Source organism: Sturnira hondurensis, unplaced genomic scaffold, assembly GCF_014824575.4.
Source record: "Sturnira hondurensis isolate 20B ecotype Veracruz unplaced genomic scaffold, ASM1482457v3 Scaffold0022179, whole genome shotgun sequence".
Classification (NCBI taxonomy): Eukaryota; Metazoa; Chordata; class Mammalia; order Chiroptera; family Phyllostomidae; genus Sturnira; species Sturnira hondurensis.
The window spans coordinates 1,974,568-1,990,608 of NW_028094810.1; the positions used below are offsets into that span (position 1 = coordinate 1,974,568).

General features: G+C 57.3%; 3 protein-coding genes across 5 annotated transcripts; 2 read left to right on the forward strand and 1 right to left on the reverse strand.

Moving 5' to 3' along the window:
* Positions 1-141: 141 nt before the first annotated feature.
* TBL3 (transducin beta like 3) lies at positions 142-6,841 on the forward strand. The gene is made up of 22 exons (XM_037034475.1): positions 142-245; positions 1,624-1,675; positions 1,758-1,853; positions 1,941-1,988; positions 2,109-2,250; positions 2,345-2,429; positions 2,513-2,683; positions 3,021-3,096; positions 3,179-3,272; positions 3,351-3,532; positions 3,618-3,759; positions 3,838-3,896; positions 3,992-4,095; positions 4,612-4,759; positions 4,850-5,080; positions 5,153-5,223; positions 5,329-5,485; positions 5,570-5,628; positions 6,110-6,213; positions 6,316-6,387; positions 6,464-6,622; positions 6,712-6,841. Exons 1-22 carry the CDS (start codon positions 151-153, stop codon positions 6,819-6,821), a joined length of 2,457 nt encoding a protein of 818 aa, XP_036890370.1. The 5' UTR covers positions 142-150; the 3' UTR covers positions 6,822-6,841.
* Positions 6,842-6,977: 136 nt separating this feature from the next.
* Positions 6,978-10,475, reverse strand: NOXO1 (NADPH oxidase organizer 1). 3 transcript variants are annotated; one of them, XM_037034478.1, is made up of 8 exons: positions 9,103-10,475; positions 8,926-9,006; positions 8,686-8,761; positions 8,409-8,589; positions 8,075-8,256; positions 7,862-7,975; positions 7,462-7,579; positions 6,978-7,381 (listed from the first exon to the last, which is right to left on the reverse strand). In XM_037034478.1, exons 1-8 carry the CDS (start codon positions 9,166-9,168, stop codon positions 7,114-7,116), a joined length of 1,086 nt encoding a protein of 361 aa, XP_036890373.1. In that variant the 5' UTR covers positions 9,169-10,475; the 3' UTR covers positions 6,978-7,113. The 3 variants fall into 3 exon arrangements, with proteins under 3 accessions (XP_036890373.1, XP_036890372.1, XP_036890371.1); XM_037034477.1 differs by having other exon boundaries at positions 8,926-9,009; XM_037034476.1 differs by having other exon boundaries at positions 8,926-10,475.
* A 915-nt stretch (positions 10,476-11,390) lies between these two features.
* GFER (growth factor, augmenter of liver regeneration) lies at positions 11,391-14,587 on the forward strand. The gene is made up of 3 exons (XM_037034646.1): positions 11,391-12,225; positions 12,630-12,826; positions 13,791-14,587. The coding sequence occupies exons 1-3, from the start codon at positions 11,497-11,499 to the stop codon at positions 13,951-13,953; spliced, it is 1,089 nt and encodes a 362-aa protein (XP_036890541.1). The 5' UTR covers positions 11,391-11,496; the 3' UTR covers positions 13,954-14,587.
* Positions 14,588-16,041: the final 1,454 nt, after the last annotated feature.

The following is a 16,041-nucleotide window of genomic DNA, read 5'->3' on the forward strand; positions in this document are numbered from 1 at the left end:
TGGTATACCCCAAACTTCAGGTCGCAGATGCCTCCGCAAATTCCTCTTCCTGACGCAGCTACCACTGCCCACAGCAACAATGGCGCCGCTGGCACGGTGTTAATGACGTCACAGCATAACGTCATCAAAGGGCGCCGGCAGCACAGAGTGATGCACAGGTCTCCCTCACGCGGCGGCGGCGGCGGCGGCAACAGCGGCAGTAACATGGAGGAGGTAGTGGCCGGAGTAAGCCGCTTCAAGGCCAAGTGAGCCGGGGTACTGGGGCTGTGAGCGGGAAACGGGTTCGCTGCCGGAGTATCTGAGGCACCCGCCGTGGACCGGGTGTCCTTTCGGGTTTGGGGAGGGGGCAGGGACTGTGCACGGACTGGTCTGCGGGGTCGTGGTGGCTACAGTATTATAAGGTGGGAGGGAGAGGCAGCAATGACTGCTCTCGAGGAGGGGTTCACTGGAGCCCGGCTGGGAGTAGCCAGCCTAAGTTACTTATACTAGGACCCGATTTGGGAGTGGGGACGAGAAATCCCAGAGAAGGAAGAAGGGACGGATTGAGTACAAGTGGAGGCTGGCCCTGGGTGGAGCGGGAGGTAACGGAGAAGAATTGATCTGGGGCAGGCGGCGGGGAGTTTTCACTTGCTGTCCTCCAGGGAGCGGGAAGAGAGGTTAGGAGATGGGCGGGGAAGCCCTAAATGCTGTGCTCAGTCTCCAAGCCTCTGCTGAACATCTAAGTGCTTAGTGTGTCCGGAGAGGAACAAACTCAGCACAGCTGTGTGGAGTGCAGTCTGATGGGATAATTGTATTAAACAAATCCTTTCCATCAGTGGCTGTGACAAGCACTAGCAAAAGAAGCCCTGGGGGGGTAGTTGACTGAGTTCAGGGGGTTGGAGGCTTTGTTTCATCTTGGCAGTAACCTCCAGTGGGACTAGTCAGTCAGGCACCATTGAAAACTGGAAAGAGAGATCTAGGCTACTTATGGGGAACAGCCTGTTTGAAACAGGAGAGGTCAGCAGTGGCCCCTTATACCAGTGTCTTGGAAACATGAAGAGAGGAGAGGGTTGTAAGGCAGGGTGATGACATAAAAAACAGAGTTGTTCTAACAGGCCTTTTTGCATCAGGGTTGGAGAGAGTGGGTAGGGGCCTGGTGAAGAGGCTGGAGCAGCTCTCCAGAAGGGACGGTGCAATAACCTGGACCAACATGAGAGCAGCAGAAAAGAGAATAGGGTTGCTTGGAGATCGAGATGCAGTCCAGGCTGGGGATGGTGAAGGATTCAGGTGGGAATGAAGATGCTGAGCATGTTTCTATGGGCTGGTACCTGGACCTGGCCTCCTGTGGCCAGCAGGGGGCCCCCAAGGCTTGGCCTGATCTGCACTAAGGAATCTCTGGAAAGACTTGACTGCTGGACTGCTTGTGCTGTCCTTGTTCTCTCTGTGGGATCACCCACCAGCCCCCGGTCTCAAGTATTCTGTAACAAGGGGATACCAACATCCACTCACAACGGTGAAGAGAACTCATAACCAGCACCATCCCATCCCTGCTACTGTCCAGGGACTCAAAAGCACCTGGCACAGGGCTTGGCACTAGGGACCAAGGAGCGGATGATTCACTCTCTCCCTCTGTCCTACCTCTAGCTATGCTGTGGAGCGCAAGATCGAGCCTTTCTACAAGGGCGGGAAAGTGCAGGTACTAGCCCAGGGATGGGCAGAGTGGTGGGGCAGGCGGGGACTACAGAGTGTTACCTTGGCTGAGACCCCCCCATCACCAGCTGGACCAGACTGGGCAGCACCTCTTCTGTGTCTGTGGTACCAAAGTCAACATCCTGGATGTGGCCTCAGGGGCCATTCTGCAGAGCCTGGAGCAGGTGAGGGCAGGGAGAGCCAGGGTTAGGGACTAGTGTGGAGAGGCAGCCTATTCTTATGGTATTCTGTGTGCCCACTCTCACCCCTAGGAAGACCACGAGGACATTACTGCCTTTGATCTCAGCCCTGATGATGAGGTATGTGGGGCTGGGACAGGAGATAAGCTCCAGTACCTCCCAGAGAAACTTTGAGTCTGTGAAGATGGGTGGCCATGTCTCTACCCGCCCCCACCCGAGCTGAACTGCATTCTCTCCCAGGTGCTAGTAACAGCCAGCCGGGCACTGCTGCTGGCTCACTGGGCCTGGAGAGAAGGCAGAGTCATCCGTCTGTGGAAAGCAATACACACAGCCCCTGTGGCTACCATGGCCTTTGACCCCACCTCCACACTACTAGCCACAGGTAGGGCCCCAGCTGGGTGAGTGGGCCAGCTGGCGGGCACACGAACAGGGAGCTTTGGGCACACCAGCCCCTCACCTCTAACACATTTCCAAAGGTGGCTGTGATGGGGCTGTGCGTATTTGGGACATCGTGCGGCACTACGGGACGCACCACTTTCGAGGTTCACCAGGTGTCGTGCAGTAAGTAGGGACAGCAGAGACTGCGTGAATGGGGCATCACACTGAGGTCGCACAGCTCACTTGCCCCACCTACTCACTTGCAGCTTGGTGGCCTTTCACCCGGACCCGGCACGCCTGCTGCTCTTCTCCTCAGCCACGGATGCCGCCATCCGAATATGGTCGCTGCAGGGTCAGTCATGTCTGGCTGTACTGACTGCCCACTACAGTGCTGTCACCTCACTGACCTTTAGTGCTGATGGACACACCATGCTCAGGTCAGCGGCCAGCTACCCAGGCCTTTGCAGGCCGGGGGGGGGGTGCGGCCATGGCTAAGACTTGGGAACTGAGGTGGCTCTTTCNCTTTCACCCGGACCCGGCACGCCTGCTGCTCTTCTCCTCAGCCACGGATGCCGCCATCCGAATATGGTCGCTGCAGGGTCAGTCATGTCTGGCTGTACTGACTGCCCACTACAGTGCTGTCACCTCACTGACCTTTAGTGCTGATGGACACACCATGCTCAGGTCAGCGGCCAGCTACCCAGGCCTTTGCAGGCCGGGGGGGGGGGGTGGCCATGGCTAAGACTTGGGAACTGAGGTGGCTCTTTCCCCCAGCTCGGGCCGGGACAAGATCTGCATTGTCTGGGACCTGCAGAGCCACCAGGCCCTGAGGACTATCCCGGTGTTTGAGGTAGGGGCACATGGGGGATCAAGGCCAGTGAGTGGGTCAGGGTTTGGGGTTGGGCTGCCACCTCTGACCTGTTCCTCCTCAGAGTGTGGAGGCTGCAGTACTGTTGCCAGAGGAGCTGGCACCCAAGCTGGGTGTGAAGTCCACGGGCTTGTACTTCCTGACAGCTGGCAACCAAGGTGTGTGAGGCCCGGGCAGGCAGCAGGGGCTGGGGGCCCACGGATCTATGAGTCCCAGCAGCTTCTGTCCCTGCACAGGTGTCCTGCGTGTGTGGGAGGCAGCCTCTGGGCAGTGTGTACATGCACAGCAGCAGCTGCTGGGCCCTGGGCGGGAGCTGACCTTCTGCACGTTGGTACGAGCTGCTGGTCTGCTCCTCAGTGTCACTGCTGACCACAACCTTCTGCTCTACGAAGCACACTCCCTGCAGCTGAAGAAACAGGTGAGCACTGTCCCTGGTCAACCCACTACCTGGGAACACTGGCCCTCTTCACACAGGCCCTGGCTTGTGTCTCTCTACCCTGCAGTTTGCTGGCTACAGTGAGGAGGTGTTAGATGTCCGGTTCCTGGGGCCCAAGGACTCCCACATCGTCGTGGCCTCCAACAGCCCCTGCCTGAAAGTGTTTGAGCTGCAGACATCAGCGTGCCAGATCCTCCACGGCCACACAGGTGAGGGTACCCAGCTGATGCCCCCGGGACCCTTTCCCTTCATTGATCTCTGACCATGTTCCCTCCCCTTTCTCCCAGACATTGTCCTGGCCTTAGATGTGTTTCGGAAAGGGTGGCTCTTTGCCAGCTGTGCCAAGGTGAGGTACCCCAAGAAGCGTGGAGATATGGGTCCCCGGTGGGAAAGCTGGGCCCAGCTGGGCCCAGCCTCTATCTTCACGCCTCTTGTCCCCAGGACCAGAGCATTCGTGTGTGGAGGATGAATAAGGCTGGCAAGGTGACCTGCGTGGCTCAGGGCTCTGGGCACACACACAGCGTGGGCACCATCTGCTGCTCTAGGTAACGGGCCAGGGCTGAGGTCCAGGGTGTCACAGACATGGAGGAGTTCCAGCTTAGGAAGACAGAGAGGAGAAGATGGTGGCTTTGGCCTTGCGCTTTGAAGCTTCAGCGTAGGGATCTGGAATAAGGAACAGGCCAGGGGCACTCAAGTACCAGTGTGGAGGAGGGTTCCTCAGTCATGGCCTTGGGGTAGAGCAGATGAAAGGAGCAGGGTGTCGAGCAGAGAGAATGACACTGAACAAAGTCCAGGCGGAGGAGCTGCTCCCTGCACTTAGGGCTAGGAGTCCCATTATTGGGACAAAGTCACCTGTTGTGGTACTAAGGGTAGGCAGTGTGGGCTTAAGTACAGGCATGTGATCTCAGAGGTGTATGTGGGGGACTCGAGGCCATTTCCCTTCTGGGCCAGCCCCTCTGGTCTAGACCGTGGTCCCGCAGGCCTGAGCTGTGGTGCATTGGCAGACCAGGCTGGTCAGGGCTCAACAGGTGTCTCCCTCTTCCCACCCAATTGGGCTTCAGGCTGAAGGAGACCTTCCTGGTGACGGGTAGTCAGGACTGCACTGTGAAGCTGTGGCCCCTCCCCAAAGCCCTGCTGTCCAAGAGTACTGCTCCAGACAGTGGCCCTGTCCTCCTACAGGCCCAGACCACACAGCGATGCCACGACAAGGTGACCACACATACAGTACACTGGGGGGTTAGTGCTGTAGGGCCCCTACTGGGGTAGGGGTTGCTCAGCTGCCTCCTGTTCCATCACCAGGACATCAATAGTGTAGCTGTTGCCCCCAATGACAAGCTGCTGGCCACTGGCTCCCAGGACCGCATGGCCAAGCTCTGGGCTCTGCCACAGTGCCAACTGCTGGGTGTCTTCTCAGGCCACCGGCGTGGCCTCTGGTGTGTCCAGTTCTCACCCATGGACCAGGTGCTGGCTACTGCCTCAGCCGATGGTACCATCAAGCTCTGGGCACTGCAGGACTTCAGCTGCCTTAAGGTAAGCTGCCCCCACCCCAGGCGTGGCCCACATCTGACACCTTCTCACGCCTTCCCTGTTCTAACCCTTTAGACGTTCGAGGGGCATGATGCTTCTGTGTTGAAGGTGGCCTTTGTGAGCCGTGGTACACAGCTGCTGTCCAGGTGAGTGGGCTGGGGACAGGGCAGTGGTTGGGGTGAGTTGGGGGACAGGGGTGAGTTGGGGAGGACAGGCCCCAGGGCTGAGCCCCCTCCCAATTCCAAACCCAGTGGCTCTGATGGGCTCATGAAGCTCTGGACCATCAAGAACAATGAATGTGTGAGGACGCTAGATGCCCACCAGGATAAGGTCTGGGGGCTGCACTGCAGCCAACTGGATGACCGTGCTCTTACTGGTGCCAGCGACTCCTGTGTCATCCTCTGGAAGGTGTGTGGGTTTGGGTGGAGTGGGCACGGAACGGATTGGGCAGGGCAGCACAGGGTTTCTGTTCTGACTCTAGTCTGACCCCAGGATGTTACCGAGGAGGAGCAGGCAGAGGAGCAGGCCAAGCAGGAGGAGCAGATGATTAAGTAAGTCTGGAGGGTCCCCATCTAGCTTCTTTGCGAGTGCCACCAATGTGTCTGGCACTTCCCATGTGTCGGCATCCCCTCTCACCGGGGCAGGGTATGGTAGCATTACCCCTGCTGTATGGAGCACAGCTCTCACCATCCCTGTCCTCCTCCCTTCTTCCCCTGCCAGGCAGCAAGAACTGGACAACTTGCTCCAGGAGAAGCGGTACCTTCGGGCGCTNGAGCAGATGATTAAGTAAGTCTGGAGGGTCCCCATCTAGCTTCTTTGCGAGTGCCACCAATGTGTCTGGCACTTCCCATGTGTCGGCATCCCCTCTCACCGGGGCAGGGTATGGTAGCATTACCCCTGCTGTACGGAGCACAGCTCTCACCATCAGTGGGTGTTCACGTCCAGTTTGCTGACTCCTGAGCTAACCCCCTGATGGCCCTGCCTTCAGACCCAGCCCCGTGGCCCTGTCCTCCTCCCTTCTTCCCCTGCCAGGCAGCAAGAACTGGACAACTTGCTCCAGGAGAAGCGGTACCTTCGGGCGCTAGGCCTGGCCATCTCCCTAGACCGGCCCCACACCGTGCTGAATGTTATCCAGGGTCAGTGCCTCGGACCTGACAGGTGGCAGTGGCAGGTGGGTGGGGGGTCCTCTCAGGTCTGACCTGACTCTTTCCTGGGTCTTATCTTCCCTCCTCCTGCAGCCATCCGGAGGGATCCTGAGGCCAGTGAAAACCTGGAAGCCACAGTGCTCCGACTGCGGCAAGACCAGAAAGGTTCGGGGCAGCTGGGTGGAGGCTGACATGGGTGGCATGGCCAGCAGGCAGATCTGACCATCCCCGTCACTTGCAGAGGCCTTGCTGCGCTTCTGTGTCACATGGAACACCAACTCACGGCATTGCCATGAAGCCCAGGCTGTGCTGAGTGTCCTTCTGAAACACGTAGCCCCAGAAGAGCTGCTGGCCTACGAGGGTGTGCGAGCCTCACTTGAGGCGCTGCTGCCCTACACTGGTACAGGGACATGGGCCTGGGTGGGGAGGGAGGGAGTAGCCCAGCCAGACTTCATGGGCCCCCTGACAACCTCTGTCCTCCATCCCCAGAGCGGCATTTTCAGCGGCTCAGCCGGACCCTGCAGGCAGCCACCTTTCTGGACTTCCTGTGGCACAACATGAAGCTACCCACCCTCCCTGCAGCCTCCTCTGCCCTCTGAAACATAGTTTTCTATCCCAGCTTCCTGTGTCTGTCTGGGCTTTTTCTCATCCCAAGTCCCAGGCCACAACCTCAGCTAAGCGCCATCTCTGTGCCTTGGCCAAGCTGCAGTCCCACAGGCCCTGCCCTTCCACATGCACACTGAGTGTGGGTTCATCAGAACTTTACTCAAAGGAAATGGGGAAATATAGCCCCCTGGCCCTGCCAGCCAGGGATTCCCAACCTCAAACGCGCCTCCCCTGCTCTGAGGGTGGTATGGCTGCCGTCAGTTACTCTGGGGTCTGGAACCTCCATCAAGGAGGTCCCTGACCCTGTGGGGCCCATCCCAGTGCACTACAGGTAATGGTGCAGCAGCACCTCTGAATGGCACTCGGCTGGGGGCGGGTGGGCACAGTAGGGGGAAGGGTCACGGCCTGGGGGGACTGAGGGGAGCTTTGGGCCTCCCCTACCCCGTCTTCACTACCCTCTGCCCCAGAGTAGAATTCTGGTCTGCTCAGGAGCATGCCTAGCCCATCTGGCTGCAGTAGCACAGAGGGCAGAAGACCGGTGCGTCCACTGAACCTGCAAGGAGAGCACGGTTTGGTCAGCACTTGGCCCTGCCCATCCGCTGAGACCCCCCTTCCCCCACTAGAGCCCCACACCTGCACAGCCACCAGCCTCGGTCTGACATTCCCAGCACTTGCACTCTTGCCCCCGCAGGCACTGACAGCTCGTCGACTTGGCTGCCCTCATAGGCTTGGGAAACACAAAACTGGGAGCCTGGAAGTGGGTACTTGGGGTTAACCCCTGGGGCTCCCATCTCAGTCCCTTCATCGTGCTCTCACTGAGTCCCCACCGCTGGGCTTGCTCTCTGGATCTCTGCTGATACCAGGGACCACTAAAACCTGCCAGGGCTCCCACCTGCTACGGGCACCAAGCACGCTTGGGGGCTGCCCCCACCTAGTACTTCCACAGCATCCCTCCCCCGGGTTGGGTTCTTTTGTACCCCAGCCACACACTGTTCAGTGGTGATGGGCGTAGGGAGGAGGGTTAGTCTCATACCACTACTCTCTAGGGGCTGTCCCCCATCTTGTCCCTGGCCCAGGGCCACCTCCTCCAAGTAGGGAGCAGGAAACCATGCCATCTGCTGGTTCTCGTTAGCTACCAGCCACCAGCCTGTATACAAGAGGTATGTGGGGATTCAGGTCCCCAGGCATGCTGGGGTCCTGGGGACAGCAGGTTAAGGTTAGTCCCCAGACACCTGCCCAGCCCCACCTGAGGGGTGTCGCAGCAGCACTTCTAGTGCCTCCTGGGCTTGGACAAGAAAGGGTTGGCCCCTTGTGTCCTGGGTGCTGAAGGGCTGCAGGGAGTGCAGTCTCAGAGCCACCATGCTGCCAATGGCAAGGCTTCCCGAAGGGCAGGGCAGGGGTTCTTCCCAGACAGTCAAGATCACCAGGCTGGAAGGGTGGTGGTAGCAGAAGAGATGTGTGAGGATGGGCTGCCACCCCTCACAAGTCCACCCAGCCTTGTACCTCCTAGTCCCTTTCACCACCATGCTGTCCCCATCCTCCAAATGCTTCCCACAGGAAGTTAGGGGTTAGGCAAGCACCTGCCAGGTGGCAGTGAAGGCTCCAGGTCCTGAGGCTGTGGCTCAAAAAAGCTGGTGAGTACCGGCCCCCTGGACACACACTCTACCACCAGCAGCATCTGCAAATAGGTCTCCAGCAACCGCAGGCGTGCCAGGCTGCGGCCTGTGCGACCCCCACGTGCCAACAGCAATGCAGATATGTCTGTGGGCACCACACAGGCAGACTGTGGGGCCCCGTCCCAAGGCTCCCACCACTAGGCTACTGCCCCTGCCCCTCCCAGGATCCCTGTGGCCTGACCAGGAAGCTTGGGGAGAACTCGGTCAGATCTCCGCAGTAGGCCTGCCTCCACCGGGTAGGTCTCCTTGAGGGTCTTCTACGGGCAAGAACCAGCATAGGGGTCTTTGAGAGCCCACTGAGTTACCTTGGGAGGGCGGGGATCTTAGGGGCTAGAAGCCAGCATGGGCATTGGGGCAGGCACTGGGGAGGGGGGGAAGTCATTCAGTTGTAGGACGTCAGGGTCACCCCAGATTCACTCACATGGAGCCTCCTGAACTCCTCACAGCTCCTTCGCACGAAGGTATTGCTGTTGTCTGACCAGCGCACAGAGAAGGCGAATGTCTGCTGGAGGAAAGGGTTCGGGCACCTGGGAAGGACTGGCCCGTGAATTCCCTCCCTCCCTCTTTCCTTCTGAGGTTGGTAGTGACTAGATCCTACCTGGAGCCTCTCTGTCTGCACCACTGCTGCTGCGTGTACTGACACCGGCTGCCGCAGGTCCGCCATAGCTGCGGCCTGATGATGGGTCAAGCTCCCTCCCAGAAGACTGATAGGAGTTCCCCTGTCTGCCTTAGACAGGCCAGATCCTTGCAGCACTGCCTTACCCCTGTGTCCTCATTCTCCTCACCGGGCCCCAAACTGAAGATCTAGGTGGAGAAACAGGTTTGAGGTAGGAGGGAGAACACAGAGGCAGTGGTGGGAAGCGGGGCGGGGCTGGGACTGCTGCCTGAGGCCCTCCTGCCTCAATCCGGTGTGGTGGGGGGAGGAGAAGGGAGAGCCATCAAAGTGCCCTGCCGGGCCTGGCCCACCCTCCAGGCTGTCCCATAGTGCTGTGCAATCCTGGGATTGCTGAGTGCCTCAGGAATTTGCCTGGGGTGCTGACACCAGTTGTCTTCAGTATTGGCTTCATCCTTACAGTGAAGCAAAGATCTTTCAATGTCCCAAGGAGGAAATTTGTGTTAAGTGGATAATCTCAATTTTTCTCTGGGAGAGCTGAACCTCAGGCTCACCCCGGAGGTCCCCCTGTCTGTGGTGATCTAACAGTCGCCAGCACTTGGTGGTGGGGGTGACTATGACCGTTTTGAGAGCTGCCTCTGAATTTACAATTTATTAAAAGTTACTGCAAATATAGCCTCTAAGATCAGGAATGACCATTCCCCCATTGGGGTGGTAAGAAGACCCCGGGATCTCCAGAGAGTGTGACCTGGTGCCCCACAATTCTGGGCTGCTTCCTTACAGGGGAGATTTCTGGGGCCCCATCTAACCTTGGCCCAAAGTAGTTCTACCTGTTGATAGGGCTGCCAGCTCTGTGTTGGGACCCCCACCCCACCCCAAGCCCTTCAGGGAGGGGTCAGCCTCCAGAGCATTCCTCCAGGGAACCACCCTGATGGCCTGGACAAAGGGCTTTTGTTGGTCCCTCCAGCCGCTCTCTCTGAAGCTTTCAAGCCTTTCCTAGTCTTGGCCTAGACAGTGAATACCTACTGGCATAGGCCTGACATGCAGAGTGCCTTTAAGTCCTCGACCTCGGTGGGGGCCATGCTGAGGGTGCTCGGCCTGGCAGGGTCCAGGTTGGAACAGGAAGACAAAGGACAGAAGCTAGGAAAGGGCCAACTTACAAACAGCTGCCGAGCCCCCCTCAACTTCCCCAATTGACAACCTCATTCCACATTCCCTTCAATTTGGATCCTTCCCACTCTCCCTCTCTGTAGCCCCCACTCTTATTTGGACAACAACCCAATGCCCATGCTCTTCACTTGCTCCCATGAAGTTCACTTTTTTTTTGAAAATTTTTTTAGATTTTATTTATTTTTAGAGAGGGAAAAAGGAGGGAGAGAAACATGAATGTGTGCTTGTCTTTCGCACATGCCCCCTACTGGGCACCCGGCCTGCAACCCAGGCATGTGCCCTGACTGGGAATCAAACCAATGACCTTCTGGTTCACAGGCCCGTGCTCAATCCACTGAGTTACACCAGCCAGGACCTTGAAGTTCTTTCTAGAGGAATCTTTGTAAAACAGAAATGGGATCAGATAGAAGTAGCCCTGCTCCAAACTGTCTAGTAACTTCTAAATACCCTTGGAATAAATTCCCAGTTCCCATGGCAGCTAATAAGGTCCTTGATGGGCCCTTGCCCACCCCAGGTCCTGTCTCACTGTCCTTTCTGCCCGTGCAAGAGGCCAAGACCCTCCCACCTCCAGCCTTGTCCTTGACTGTCCTCAGCTGATTCCTCATCCTTCAGGTCTCTGCCTAAGGGTCACTGTCTCAGAGAGGCCATCTGAATTCTGAATTTACCACATCATTATGGTTATGACCCCCGCCATAGTTTGAAAGTGAACATTTATTAGTGTAAATCCTTTTTTTGTTTTGTCTTGACCACTGGATTATGAGCTGAGGAAGTCCAGTTGTATCTTGTTCTCCACCTCGCCCAGCGCCTGCAATAGTGCTTGGATCAAACTAGGCACCACATATATTTGCGGATTGAATGAATGTACCCATGGAAACGGAGGTATCCCTGAGGCCACTCTTGACGTGAGTTTAACTCCTTCATGCAAGCAAGCAAGAGGATCCAGGGCCATTCGGTTCACGGAGAAGCCCGGAGACACACCCCTCCTCCCTTGTCCCACCCTATTTTCCCTTGTGCTCGTTGCCATGGTGCGGGCGGGGGGCGGGGGCTGGGGGGGAGGTTGGTCCCCCCCGACCGCGGCCCTAGAGCTCACCGCCTCTCTGTGCGCTCAGTGCCCTTCCCTACGCCATAGCGCCGCGCAGCCGGCTGGGGGGTGTGCCCCCAGCTGAAGCCAGAGTCGGGCCACTGGCACAGAACGGTCTGAGCAGAGGGATGGGGGCCTCGAAGGCCGCAAAACGGAGTTCTCCTCGGCCGCAGCCCGAGTCCACGGCGCGGCTGCGGCGCACCTTCCACAACACTCTGCTCTTCTACTGGAGGAAGCGGGAACCTCGCCATGAAGGACAAAAGCCGGGCTCCGGCAGCAGAACTAGGCCCAGGGGTGTGGCCAGGACCCGGGCTCCCCGCACGTCCTTGGCCAGAACCCGTACTTCCGGCTCTGCCTCCTCCCGGGTGCGGGTGCGGGCCCCAGCTCCCAACTCCATCTCCACACCGGACCCAGCCTCCACGCGGGACTCTGACCCCAGTCCTAACCCCAGCCCGGCCTCCGCCCCCGAGTCTGGGGCGTGCGCGCCGGGCTCCTGTGGCCGCGTCCTGGCGGCCGCGCGCGCGTTGGCCTGGAGGTCGACTTGGAGGCCCTTCTGGAGGCCGAGCTGGCCCGTCAGGCACTGCGCGGGCAACATGGCGGCACCCAGCGAGCGGTGGCGCTTTGGCAGCGGGAGCTTTTTCTCCTTTCTCCCCGGCGGCGCGCGCTCCGAAGCAGTGGAGGACCTGGTGACAGACGCGCGTGGCCGTGGCGCAGGACGGAAAGATGCCGCCGTCTCCTCGGCCCCGACTCCAACCCTGACGCCGACCCCCGACTCTCAGATCCCAGAGGACACCACCCGGAGACGGCCCTGCCGTGCCTGCGTGGACTTCAAGTCATGGATGCGGACGCAGCAGAAGGTGCAAATGCCCAGGGGCGCCACCTCTTCTCAGAAGCTCGCGAGCCCTGCCCACCTTTAGCCCTGGCCCGCACACGACTTCCCTGCCCGCCCCCGGCCCTTGGCCCCCACACTTTGTTCTCAGACGTCCCAGGCAATCTTCCCAACACAATCCCGGGGATCCGCCCTGGCCCTGGCGGAGGGGTCTCACAGGTCCTGTGCCTGAGAGACTGATGCCCCGCAGGGTTAGCTGTTCCTGAACCTTGTTCCCAAGGTAGCCCTGGCCTTTCATACTTACGTGGACCGAATCTGGCGCAGGGCTAATGTCGAGTCAGTGGGCCTTCAGCTGGGGAGGGAAAAAGGGGAGCTTTGTAGGCTTCTGGTCAGGGAAGACTGAACTCACCCTTGATCGGCCTCCTTCCGCAGCGGGACAGCAAGCTTAGGGAAGATTGTCCTCAGGATCGTGAGGAACTGGGTCGACAGAGCTGGTCTGTCCTCCACACCCTGGCTGCCTACTACCCCGACCTGCCCACCCCAGAACAGCAGCAAGACATGGCCCAGTTCATACATTTATTTTCCAAGTTTTACCCCTGTGAGGAGTGTGCAGAAGACATAAGGAAGAGGTAAGTTACTCTGTACCGTCTGCAGGCAACAGAGCATCTTATCTGGAGCCTGGACCTGGGGCCCCTGACTGAAATCATAAAGGAGATCCTAGAGAAATAGGTGCAGAAATGGCAGAGACTGGCAGAGGGTTGCCAAGAGCAGGGACCATTCAACAATTGGGATTGGATCATCTGAGCCATTAAAGGCCAAGCAGCCTGGGGCTGCTCTTGGGCACCACTGCTTTCTGCAGCCAGGGGCCCAGAGGGAGGGCTTTCCTCAAGAGGTCTCTTGCTTAGTACTAATGGAGAATCCAGCAGTTTAAGGAGGACTCCTCTTTGACTTCTGTAGCAGAACCGCTGGTTTCAAGTCCATGAAAAAGCACTGCTTTTGTTTACAAGAGTCCGTGGCTCATTAGATTGCTCAGGAGCTATTGTTTAGCACCCATAGGTGTTTCTGGGCTAGATGGGGGGAGGGGCAGGGCAGCCCTTGCTGTTCTAACTAGCCCTGGGCAGTTAGAACCAGAGCTCTTGGTGAGCTGAGTCTCCAGGGCCCCATGTGCTAAGAAACCGGTTTGGTTTTTAGTTACGCTTTTGTGCAGGCACCACCCTTTCCACACACTGCCTGGGGCCAGGCAAGCTGAGGTAAAGCTTCCTGATTGTTATGAGGTTGTAAAGCTATGTGGTCTATGTTAATGTTTTACCCTGGGCTCTTGTCAGTGTTTACCAAGCTCCCCAAGTGGGAAATAGGTACAGTGGTGCCCAGGAAGGTACCTGCTGCAGGCACCCAGGAGGGGCACCACTTCTGGACACTGCAGGGCCAGCCTCTTTGGGGAATTACTCTCTCAGAACATGAGGGTACACCTAGAGTAGCTCACAGCCACATCCCATCTCTTCCCTGGATTGTGCAGGCAAAGACCTAGCTGGTGGGGCAGGGGCAGTGGGATCTCTGCCTGCCCTCATTCCACATGTGCTTCTGACCCTGCAGGATACTTAGGAACCAGCCAGACACGCGCACACGGGCATGTTTAACCCAATGGCTATGCCGCCTGCACAACGAGGTGAACCGCAAGCTAGGCAAGCCAGACTTCGACTGCTCTAAAGTGGATGAGCGTTGGCGTGACGGCTGGAAGGACGGCTCCTGCGACTAGAGGGTGGCTAGCTGGAGCCCATGGGGCTGCCTGGCTAGAGAGGGGCAGGGCACTTATTAAAGTGCAGCAGAGCCAGAGGCTGTTGTGTTTTTGTTCGGTGGTCCCCAAACACTGCCCATGGGGGCACTTTCCTTCTTAGGTTTCAAAGGTACCTGCTGCAAGCACCCTATGGCCTCCTCAACCGAGGCCCTGTGGGGCTGCAGGTCAAGGAGTAAGAACAGCCTAGGCTGTTCCTTTTGTCCTGGATGCAGCCTCCTGCCCACCTCACACCCTGGTGCCCACTCTTCCACACAGGAAGGAGATAGGTTTTCTTGGGTTCCTCTGTCCACAAAACACTCAAGATCGGGTCATTGTCTTCCCAGTGTGTAGCTAGCGACAACTGCAGTTGAGGACTATAGCCCCAGAGGCTGTGTGCTGTGTGCACTTCAGGAAAGAGACCTGGGGACTAAGCTTTCCACCTTGCTTAGTCTTTACAGACAGGGAAAGTCCAGGCAGGGTTCTTTTCTGAGGGTCCACTGACCCTGCAGCTCATTTTCTGTCCAGTATATGGCCTTCCAGTCTTGTCTGAGGTGTCCTGGGGCCAGCTGCCTTGGAGCATGAGACCAAAATAAAGTGCTGAAGAAGTGACTGAGAACCTGGCTTCAGTGTGTTTTGTGCTGGGACTTGTGCTGATGGGCAGGGCCTGCCCTCACCCCGCTGTGGTCAGCTCCTCCTTCCTGTCCATGTTCTGGCTTCTAAGGAGGAAGGAGACGTTTCAAGGCAAGAGTGGGCCAAGATATTCCAGGAGCAGCAGGGAGGCTGGGTTCCTGGAGCTGAGGGAGGGTTGTCAGAGAGATGAGGGAGAGTTGGGTAGAATGGAGTTTTCAGGGCCTCGGCATGGATGTGGGAGTTTTTATTTTTGCTTTTTTTTTTTTTTTTTTACAGAAAGGAAGGGGGGGAACATCAATATGTTTCACTTATTTACAATATGTGGTTTCACTTAGTTATGCATTCATCGGTTGATTCTTTTTGTTTATTATTTATTTATTTATTTATTTATCTTTAGAGGGGAAGGAGAGGGAGAGAAACATCAATGTATGGTTGCCTTTCGTGCATCCCCTGCTGGAAGTTGGCCTGCAGGGAACCGGCCTGCAACCCAGGCATGTGCCCTGACTGGGAATCGAACCGTGATCCTCTGGTTCGCAGGCCCGTGCTCAATCCACTGAGCTACACTAGCCAGGGCCCATCGGTTGATTCTTGTGTATGCCCTGACCGGGGATCAGACCCACCTTGGTGTATCAGGATGACACTTTTAACTGAGCTACTTGGTCAGAGCTTTTTTTTAATAACTAGGAACTTCACTGGGTTCTTTTTCCCTTTTTCTTCTTTTTTTTTTAGAGGAAGGAAGAGAGAAACATTGATTTGTTGTTCCACTTATTTATGAGTTCATTGTGTGTGCTTATTCATTTATTTACTTCTTGTGTGTGCCCTGACTGGGGATTGAACCCACAATTTTGGCATATCAGACTTAGTGAGCTGACCCAGCCAGGGCTGACCTGTGACTTGAGAGGTTTTTCTGAGCCAGGATGAGGCAGACATGGGTGGAAGCAGGGAGGGCAGGCATGCATGTGGCAGCTGAGGGGGAAGCTAGCCCCAGGGTGGATGGGAGAGGATGCTGATAGACTCTTGAAGGTACAGCCAAGAGAGCCAAAGGTTACCAGGGTTCTGGCCCAAGAAGCTGTAAGGATTGGAGTTGCTTGGAGTTGCTGTGTGTATCAGTGAATTGGAGATGGCTGTGAATGGAGCAAGTTTGGAAGTGACCTGGACCCAGCTTTTAAGCCCTTCTGATATGCTCAGCCACACCTGCTCCAAGGCCTTGGCTTCCAGCTGGAACAGCTCAGCAACAGTGTGCCCCATCTGTGGTCAAAGCTCCGTCACCTCATCCCCACAGAGTTTCAGCCTCTCCCCAGGCAAAGGGCAAGCTTTTGCCATGGCATTCTCAGCACTTTCATCTGACTGTTCTCACAGTATTGCTGGCTTGCACAAGGTGGTACTCTGAGGGGCCAGGTGACACAAAGAAATAGGGGACTTCTGGCCAAGATGGAGGCA

Bases quoted from the DNA above. Each gene is read 5' to 3' on its own strand.
- TBL3 (XM_037034475.1), top strand. From the start codon at position 151: ATGCACAGGTCTCCCTCACGCGGCGGCGGCGGCGGCGGCAACAGCGGC. The intron at 3,760-3,837 runs GTGAGGGTACCC...CCTTTCTCCCAG, and splicing joins GATCCTCCACGGCCACACAG to ACATTGTCCTGGCCTTAGAT. The intron at 6,623-6,711 runs GTACAGGGACAT...CTCCATCCCCAG, and splicing joins GGCGCTGCTGCCCTACACTG to AGCGGCATTTTCAGCGGCTC.
- NOXO1 (XM_037034476.1), bottom strand. From the start codon at position 9,168: ATGGCGGACCTGCGGCAGCCGGTGTCAGTACACGCAGCAGCAGTGGTG. The intron at 8,257-8,408 runs GTGCTTGCCTAA...CCACCCTTCCAG, and splicing joins CCTTCACTGCCACCTGGCAG to CCTGGTGATCTTGACTGTCT. The intron at 7,580-7,861 runs GTATGAGACTAA...ACCCACTTCCAG, and splicing joins ACAGCCCCTAGAGAGTAGTG to GCTCCCAGTTTTGTGTTTCC.
- GFER (XM_037034646.1), top strand. From the start codon at position 11,497: ATGGGGGCCTCGAAGGCCGCAAAACGGAGTTCTCCTCGGCCGCAGCCC. The intron at 12,226-12,629 runs GTGCAAATGCCC...CTCCTTCCGCAG, and splicing joins GGATGCGGACGCAGCAGAAG to CGGGACAGCAAGCTTAGGGA. The intron at 12,827-13,790 runs GTAAGTTACTCT...CTGACCCTGCAG, and splicing joins GCAGAAGACATAAGGAAGAG to GATACTTAGGAACCAGCCAG.